The 10,000-nt window shown below is 37.1% G+C and overlaps 1 protein-coding gene across 1 annotated transcript in view; it reads right to left on the bottom strand.

Annotated features, from left to right (window-relative positions):
* LOC125044487 (ovochymase-2-like) overlaps nt 1-10,000 on the bottom strand; it is a 16,394-nt gene that overhangs the window by 1,862 nt on the left and 4,532 nt on the right. The window contains exons 2-10 of the mRNA XM_047641175.1: nt 8,231-8,390; nt 7,424-7,521; nt 7,020-7,129; nt 3,704-3,822; nt 3,039-3,131; nt 2,007-2,199; nt 1,453-1,582; nt 700-856; nt 254-363 (exon numbers count right to left, since the gene is read on the bottom strand). Of these exons, the coding sequence (XP_047497131.1) occupies nt 254-363; nt 700-856; nt 1,453-1,582; nt 2,007-2,199; nt 3,039-3,131; nt 3,704-3,822; nt 7,020-7,129; nt 7,424-7,521; nt 8,231-8,390 (1,170 nt within the window). The remainder of the gene's footprint in view (nt 1-253; nt 364-699; nt 857-1,452; nt 1,583-2,006; nt 2,200-3,038; nt 3,132-3,703; nt 3,823-7,019; nt 7,130-7,423; nt 7,522-8,230; nt 8,391-10,000) is intronic.

Below are 10,000 nucleotides of genomic sequence, written 5' to 3'. Positions count from 1 at the left end.
TTGAACTTTTACAATTTTGTGCTCCTTACCATTAAAAAAAAAATAGCAAAATTAAGCATTTTTGGAATCATCCTTATTTAACATTTAGTATTTATTAATTCTCAGCATTTAAGAACTAGCATCGTTTAGTATTCAGGCCGTCACGTTATTCTGAAATTAGGCTTTAATATAATTTACCTTTTAGAATTTAATTTTTTTTTTTTTTTAGCTTAAGTATTTAATGTTATTTAGCATATGCTCCAATGAAACTTACATAACATGGGGTATTTGGGGCGTTGAGCGTGAAGAGACAGAAGAAGTAGTCACCCAAGACAAAGTTGCAGAAATTGACGCTAATAGTTGACATGTTCGTCGCAGGATAGTCTGGAAGTAAAGTGTCAGTGATGTGTATACAGGGTGCAATTACGTGTGCATATGTCTATATATATGTCTATATATATATATATATGTCTATACATATATATGTATATATATGTATATATATATGTATATGTATGCATATATATGTATATATATGTATATATATGTATATATAAGTATATGTGTATAGATATGTTTATGTATATGTATATGTATGTATATATAAGTATATGTGTATAGATATGTATATGTATATGTATATATATAAACACACACGCACACTTATATACGTGTGTGTGTATGTGTATAAGTATGCATGCGTGTTCCTTAAAGACGTACCGCTTGCGGTCCAGCCGAAACCTGACAGGTAGACTGAAGCATAATTAGCCTTGACGTACTCCAACACTGTGCTATTCCCAATGCAGATGGGGAGGACTCGGGAGTTCAGTGTGAAACCGTCATCAGGCAGAGTGAGGATCGCGAGGTTGTAATCGAGCTGATGGGAACATGGGAGGGATATATATATATATATATATATATATATATATATATATATATATATATATATATGTATGTATGTATATATCATTGACAATAATATACATATACACAAACATACACGCAGACGCACACCCAGCCACACACACATAAACATATTTTTATATACGTTTATGTATATACATATATGTATATATATATTCAATATATATATATATTTATATATATATATATATATATATATATTCAATATGCATACATATACTCCCGCAAGCATAAATACAAGCACAGACTCCAAAACACTTCCATACACACAAGCACATTCCCAAAAGCACAAGCGCACTCTCATAAACACACTCGCAATCGCGTATACAAGCACAAACACACTCCCACGAACACACCCATAACACAGAGGCTCAAACGCATTTTCACAGGTACATTCACTCCCACAAACGTAAGCACAAATACATTTTCATACGCACAGACAAGTACACTCCTACAGGCACAAACGCACTCTCACACTCACAGACGCACACTCCTACAGGCACAAACGCACTCTCACAGGAACAAACACTCTCGCACCCACGGACTTACCTCACTCTCAGTGCTGTTGAAGTTTTCGTTGATGGTAACATCCGATGTGTAGAGGACCTGGACCGCGGGTGTTTCTGATTCGCTGAGATCGTATTCACCAGCTGTGACACGGACGATCACATTGTCTATCCTGTTGGTCGTTGGTGCAGAGGAAGGAGCGAATGTGTGTGTGTGGGGGGGGGGGGGGTGTATGGGCGAGGAAAATGGGGGGGAGGGCAGAGAGAGAAATAATTTAATGAAGGATGGGGATGAGGAAAATGGGGGGGGGGGGGGGGGTTAGAGAAAGAGGAGAGGAGAGAGAGGGAGAGGGAAGGAGAAAGAGAGAGAGAGAGAGAGAAGAAAGAAGAAAGGAGGGAGAGGGAAGGAACGGAGAAAGAAAGAGAAATAGCTAAATATTTTTCACCCTGTCGTAGTCTACTCCAACAAATCAAACAGATAAAAACAAAAAACAAAAAAAATCGCTTCCAAAAAAAAAAAGACTTCTCATAAACACAAAAGGAAAAAAGCAAGATTTCCCAAAAGACTTCACCCTTACCCCTTCCCCTTATACCTACCCGGTTGGAGATCCTTGGTAGAAAATATAAGCAGAAGTAAGAATATGCTTTCTGGAGATAAGGACGCCTGAGCCCCGGATGTACAAGTTATCCCTGAACACGTCGACGATCACAACCCAAGGAATTGTTGTTTCTGCGGGCGTAGGGTTGCTAATTCGCCCCGTGAATCCATCAACACTTCCACAGATGTCGTCTGCGAAGGATGGAAGGATGTGAGCAAAGTGAAAGATTAGGAGAATGAAAAAAAAAAAAAAAAAAAAAAAAGGATCTGGTTTCGTACAGAATGGCAGTGTCTTGGGATTCGTATTTTCCCAAAAATAATAATAATAATATATTTTTGTTTATTTTTTTAAAGTCATCTACCTATCTAATCTGTCTAGCTATTATATTTATATTTCGTTTTCCCATCATTTTAAACATATTTCTATCTGATTTCACTGTATCTTGTTGCGCCTACACTTCCCATTTCGCCTGCAGAGATGTAAATTTGATTTCACCCACTGAGACAAACACGCAAAAATTGTAAAATAGACATACACCTCTATACCACACAACTCTCTCTCTCTCTCTCTTCCCCCCCCCCCCCTCCCTCCCTCTTTCCCTCTCTCCCTCCCTCTCTCTCTCTCTCTCTCTCTCTCTCTCTCTCTCTCTCTCTCTCTCTCTCTCTCTCTCTCTCTCTCTCTCTCTCTCTCTCTCTCTCTCTCTCTCTCTCCCTCCCTCCCCCCCCCCTCTACCCCCCTCTCTCTCTCTCTCTCTCTCTCTCTCTCTCTCTCTCTCTCTCTCTCTCTCTCACTCTCTCTCTCACTCACTCTCTCTCTCTCTGTCTCTCTCTCCCCCCCTCCCTCCCTCTTTCCCCCTCTCTCTCTCTCATCTCTCTCTCTCTCTCTCTCTCTCTCTCTCTCTCTCTCTCTCTCTCTCTCTCTCTCTCTCTCTCTCTATCTCTCTCTCTCTCTCTCTCTCTCCCTCCCTCCCTCTCTCAAACCCACATCATAAACGACTAATTGAGCTGCATTTTCCATAACAAGTTCTCACCACACATGGTTGGTGTCTCGGTCGTGGTGCTTGTGCTTGTGGTGCTGGAAGTGGAGGTAGTTGTGGTGCTGGAAGTAGTCGATGGTGGTTCTCCTGGAAAGTAGGTATTGTACGACATTGCACATGAATACGACATTGGTTACTTGTAACATAATCCATGTTCTTCCTTTTATTTTTTGAATAATTATGATGAACGGGATATATAAAAAGATAAACGTGTATCTACCGAACATATACATACATACATACATACACATATATATACATATATCTATATATGTATATATAAACATGCATATATGTATTTATGTGAATATGTATGTGGACACATACATGCGTATGTATATTTGTATATATGTATACATATATATATGTATACATATACACATATGCTTGTATATATACAGATATACAAACATTCATATACATATATACACACACGTTTTTATATATGTATATATATATACACGTTCAGACACACACACACACACACACACACACACACACACACACACACACACACACACACACACACACATATATATATATATATATAAACATAGATAAATAAATACATTGATAGAGAAAGAATTATAGAGAGAGATATTGAAAGACAGGTAGACAACTAGAAGACAGATAGACAGAGTGTGCGTCTACTATCGCACCTGCACAGACTTCGGCAGTGTAGCCATTCCACTGAAGTCTTCGGTTGGAGACGAATTTTACGTTCAGAATACTGTCGCTTCCTGACCTCCTTTCAAAATTCCTGAGACCGCCACATGCCCTGAGGGAGAGGACTAGAGATGTTGATGTTGTTTTAAATATTCTGCCTGACTGATTATCTTCTTGGTGTATAATATTTAAGCTTTGATTATTAATATAATATTTATTGATATTTAGTTGCATTTATGATATATATAATTTTAGATAGTTAATTGATAATGATAATGATGATAGTAATAGGAAAATGATGATAATAAAAATAGTAATGATAATGATTATAACAATAATAGTGATAATGATAATAATAGTAATAACAATGGTAACAACAATAATAATGACGATGAGGATAACTTAATAATAATAATAACTTAATAATAATAATAATCATGATGAATACAGATGATATTGATAATAACAATAATAATAATGATGCTGATGATAATAATGATAATAATAATAATGATAATAATAATAATAATAATAATAATAATAATAATGATAATAATAATAATAACATTAATAATCAAATCGATAAAAATGTTAAGAGGAATAATGATAAAGGTAATACTAATGATGCTAATAATTATCAAAGTTATAATGAGAAATAAGAATGATAATTTAAATAATAGTAATAATGAGGATTCTAATAGTAACAATGAGTGTTAAAGTGGGTTAAAAACCTGTTCCCCTAGTTTGTATATTGTAAATACTGCTATTAGATATTACCATATCCCCTTGTAATTTATAATTTTTCCCTCCTGTGATAATCAAAGTGATGTCTGTTGATTTATCAGTAAAGCTTCTATCATGAGGGTAATCTTATATCAATCATAGTTAAGAGAAAAATCTTGTTGTATACGGTTTCTTAGACTGGACGAAAAATAATGGATTACAAAGTATTATGTGGTTATTTATTACTATGAAACTAGTAATAAATAATTAGGAAAAGAGAATAGGATTATAGTATTTTATAAATCGTGTGCATGATTATAAAATAGCCATGTCATAAAAGTTAAAATGATCACTTTAACAGTTATTATCATATGGCAAAGTATCACGACTGCTCTTATCTGCAGTAAATGTATGTATTGCAAATTATTATAACTGATTTAAGGCTACCTTTATGATAGGAGTTTTACTGAAAAATCACCAGGACTCACTTTGAGTATCACAGGGGGACAAAAATATAATTGACAAGGAAGATATGGGAATTTCTGCTAGCAGTATTTACGTCATAAATACCGGGGGGCAGGTTTCTGACCCGCATTGACACTCACAACATGGATGAGGATGCTGGTCGTAACTAGTAATGCTGATACCACTGCATTGTTCATTTCAGTATTAACAGTAGCGGATACCAACTCCAGAACTATGTTCGAAATGAGACCTTTTTTTATACTATCCAAATATAGTATATATTACATGTGATTGCATAATTAAATGTGCGTTAATCCTGATATCTATATAAAAAAAAAAATAATAATAATAACAATGTCTGAAGGAAAGGTACTAAAGATCTTTGATGAAATTGTTATTATTACTCCCTTATTATTGTAAATGACACTTACCACCGACACAGAAAATTCCGATCTTGTCATGCGGTACTTCGAATAATCGAAGTAAAATTTGCAATAATTTTATTTTATAATAATCAGGGGTCTTCGCCTTAAAAACCTTCATTCAGGGAGGACTGCTTCCCCCTTCGCCCGCCTGGTCTACAAAACCATCACCTCTTAAATCCTGGCAAGATAGAGCCCAGCCAAATATTTTCTTGATCAATAAATCCAAAATAGCCAGCCTACGAGTTATCAAACGGCCATCATATTGTCATTATGCTTTATATATGAAAGGCGAAACAGTATTTCCTCATACACAGCCGAGCCATGGCGGAATTGATTTGAATTTCAACTGATTTCCCTTGGGTCCAGCTTTTTATTGTCACGTGATTATTTGTTACAGATCGTATTGGCTGCAATAGACTGGTCGCTAGTGTCTATCGAAGTGGTTCCCAATTTTTTTCTGTTCGTTACCCGTTTTTCTTACACGATCTTTGTCCATGGCCCACTGCCTACACATGACTACAATGACTGTCTACAATAACTCTAGCAAATCCTGTAATTTCCTTTATTCCATTTTTTATTACTATGATTATTATTATTATTAAGTATTAATAAGGATATTTGTAAATTTGCCTTTGCTGAATAAAATTACTGAAGTGATACTAACATAATGCACATAAAAACGTCCAAACTTAGAGTAATAAAAATGTGATTATTGCGAATAGCTGTTTCAACAATAACAAAAACAAAATAAAACATAGCTTACGAAACCTTAGAATAATATTAAGCTTAAATAATGTCCTACCCTGATACATCTCAGTGTCTTGAACACATAATCAGATAAAAAAGGCAATTAGAAAAAAAAAAAAGATATATATTACTCAAGTATCTGGAAGCAAGGCATTGCACATACCTTTTACTGAACCTGCAAGTTCCCTCTACTAACTGCCTATCGCTTGTTTTATATATACATAACCTCAGATTAAGGCCCCCTACATTCTGCCAAATGGCCCTCCATACAGTAGAACTATGGCCCACGGTTTGGGAACCACTGGGCTATCGTCACGTCGTGCCTAAGTGCATTTCCTATTGACTCCTTTGATTTCCCTCGCTTACGTCATCCGCTACTTTTCCGTCCGATTATTTCGTCACTTGCGTCATTTTCTCTCGCCGATGGAAGAGTACGTATCAGAAACAGCGTGTCCACTGCTTGTTTTTTTTCTAGATCTTGGAATTTAGTGTACCGTTTTTAAGCTAAATAATTAAAAAAAAAAAAAAAAAAAAATATTGAGATTTGTTTTTACATTGCGTCAGAAAAAGAAATAAGAGGAAAGGGGGGGGGGGGGGGGTCTACCAACAGTCAGCAGCGACCGGAGGCGAGGGATGTCTTGTTCCGCACAGACTCGCAGTGGCAAAGTCGCAGGTCCTTATTGCACAGTTGTTATGAGAACCTATAGAATGTCCTTATGGTCTCTTCGTGGCGTATATAAAAGCTACTACTAATTCATATAGTAGTTATTCATAGAACCCTAAAACTGTACATTATTATAGTCTCTGCGTTATTACAGTGGTAACGTGTCTTTCAATAATAATAATCATAATCAGAATCAGAATCATAATCATTAATGGTGATGAGAAGATTAACAATTATGCTAATAAACATCAATAAAAGTAATAATAAAAACGTCACTCATCTTACCTTGACCTTTGGCCGTCCGCGAAGACCTCAACATAATCCCTCTGACATTTGTAGTGTTTCTGGACTCCGCCCTTAATTACCTTAAACGTCAATATACTTCCGGAAGCCCCCTGTTGGGTGGTTAGTAGAGGGTTATAAGTATTCGAACACGCTCTAAGCTCCTCAGAGTTGGATCATTTGAACAAATACTAAAAAAAAATTAACTTATAAAATCTAAGTACAAAACACATAGTTACAGTTTGTTACAAGATACTCTTTTTTTCAAAGAAATGAGAGCTGTTCACAGAAAATGGCCCAAGCATATTAAACATAAAAAATAGGTCTGATCACTAAATAACTACTTTATCTAAGTAATTTATCCGAATATTGACAAACGAGATGTTATTCTAATTTATATTATTTACCGTGTACGTCCAGCGTATATCCTTATTATTGGGATATTTCTCTGGGTATCTTGGCGAACTGTTTTCGACACAAGTTCCAGGTGCTATGTACTGGTTGACTGTAAGAAATAAGCATGTAAATAGCAATTGAACATATATTTTGTTTATTTTTTTTTCTTAGGTAACGAAATCTGTTTTTTAAATACGCTGTTATATATATTCAAATAATTTGTATTCATATGCCATACAGGATTATCTTTCATTAATGTTTCATTTTCACCCATTTCCAATCTAATAGAAATATTTATCGGTACCCATTCACCAAGTCTTCCTTCTTATCATCACCTCCAGTTCCTCCTCCTCCTCCTCCTCCTCCACTTCCTCCTCCTCCTCCTCCTCCTCCTCCACTTCCTCCTCCTCCTCCTCCTCCTCCTCCTCCTCCTCCTCTCCTCCTCCTCCTCCTCCTCCTCCTCCACTCCTCCTCCTCCTCCTCCTCCTCCTCCTCCTCCACTTCCTCCTCCTCCTCCTCCTCCTCCTCCTCCTCCACTTCCTCCTCCTCCTCCTCCTCCTCCTCCTCCACTTCCTCCTCCTCCTCCTCCTCTTCCTCCTCCTCCTCCTCCACTTCCTCCTCCTCCTCCTCCTCCTCCTCCTCCTCCTCCTCCTCCTCCTCCTCCTCCTCCTCCTCCTTCTCCACTTCCTCCTCCTCCTCCTCCTCCTCCTCCTCCTCCTCCTCCTCCTCCTCCTCCTCCTCCTCCTCCTCCTTCTCCACCAGTTCCACGCCATCACCACCAGTCCTTCTTCCTCTCACAAACGATTCATCATACATACACCTCTGCACAGTCGTTGCTCTGTGCTCGTCGTCGACCTCCAAGTCATCGTTGTCGCACCAAGTACAGGTCTCTGTCGTTTCTTCGATAACCACGGTGCTGTTGTCGTCGCTGCCAGCCAGGGGAAATTCCAGGCGCCTCTTCACACGGTGGAGAGCCTCCTTTGGACATCGAAGTCGTTGGGTTGGTAAGGTGAAGACACTTCGTGATTTGGGAAGGATAGATAAAAGCACGTACGTATACACTCACACACACACGCACGCACATGCGCACGCACACACAATTAGATTCAATAAAACAAGATTAGGGCATAATTTTTTTTTTCGTTAGCAGTACAGTAGAAATCTTTCACATACGCACACAGACACACCACAAATGTCATCTCTCTCTCTCTCTCTCTCTTTCTCTCTTTATATATATATATAAATATGTATATACATATATAAGTATACATATACACATCATCATCATCGGGGGGCTAAAGCCGACGGGGGTGCATGGCCGCTTCCACCCTTCGTTTCCGCTAAGGGAGTCCCTCATGGCGAGGTCCCAGCCAGGCCCACGGCCCATCTCTAGCTCCTCTCGACAGATCTGACCAGGGCTCGAACCTAGGTCACTCCGGGTATGAACGGGAGGGTCAGTACCTAGGGAGGTTTGTTTTGTATACAACAGTACGCCATTGCATTATTCCATATTTCATATATATACACCACAGTAAATCTGGTTTCGAATTTCTAAATCAATTTCCAACGAGTGCCCAAAACCTCACTATCATATATGAGAAGATAGGTAATGTCTATGGAGCTAGTTAGATCCTAGTTGCACACTCCTTTTAGTGGGTCGTGTGATATGGTTGGTTTAGTACCGGTCCTCCGGTTCATACTCGGAGGGACTTAGGTTTGAGTCCTAGTTAGGGAGGGTTGTTATATATGTATATGTATATATATATATATATACATATATATATATATATGTATATATATATAGATATGTATATATATACGTATCTATTTATGTGTGTGTATGTATATGTATATGTATATGTATATATATATATATGCATACACACACACACACATATATATATATGTATATCGGTATATATATATATATATATATATATATATATATATGCCCAAATATATTTATGTACATACATATATGTACATATATACATATATATATGTAATTATATGTATACATAAATATATATATGCATATATATATGTATAAAATTATATATACATACATATGTATATGTGTGTGTGTGTGTGTGTGTGTGTGTGTACACACACATGCTATTTAATATCCTAATGCATAGATTACTAGGCGATATACCACTTGATTGCAATGACTTCATTATATTATGCCGGTGATATTTGCCTTATATCCTCTTCCGAGGAGAGAATGCAAGAGATTCTAGATATACTTTCTGCAAGGGTTACTGAGTGTGGTTTGATAATCTGGACTGAAAAAAAAACAAGGCACATAACCCTCTGCCAAGGTTTCATATAAATATCAATGAGCTAGATCTATGTCACCAGTACAGATACCTCGAGGTGATTGTCAATGATGCAGAGTTCATCAGAAACCTAAAGAAAAGGCTGAAGCCACCTAGGACACTTGTTGGCAAAGACCATGGTATCAATGTCAATATTGCGAGACTCTTTTACTTGTAATACATACGGTCAGTAATAAATAAGTATTTTTTATGAAACCAGAGTTGGCTAGTTTAGAAATGTACAAAATGAAGCCATGAGGATCATTCTTG

The sequence above is a fragment of the Penaeus chinensis genome, chromosome 35, assembly GCF_019202785.1.
Source record: "Penaeus chinensis breed Huanghai No. 1 chromosome 35, ASM1920278v2, whole genome shotgun sequence".
Taxonomy (NCBI): Eukaryota; Metazoa; Arthropoda; class Malacostraca; order Decapoda; family Penaeidae; genus Penaeus; species Penaeus chinensis.
This window is presented reverse-complemented; position numbering and strand designations above follow the sequence as displayed.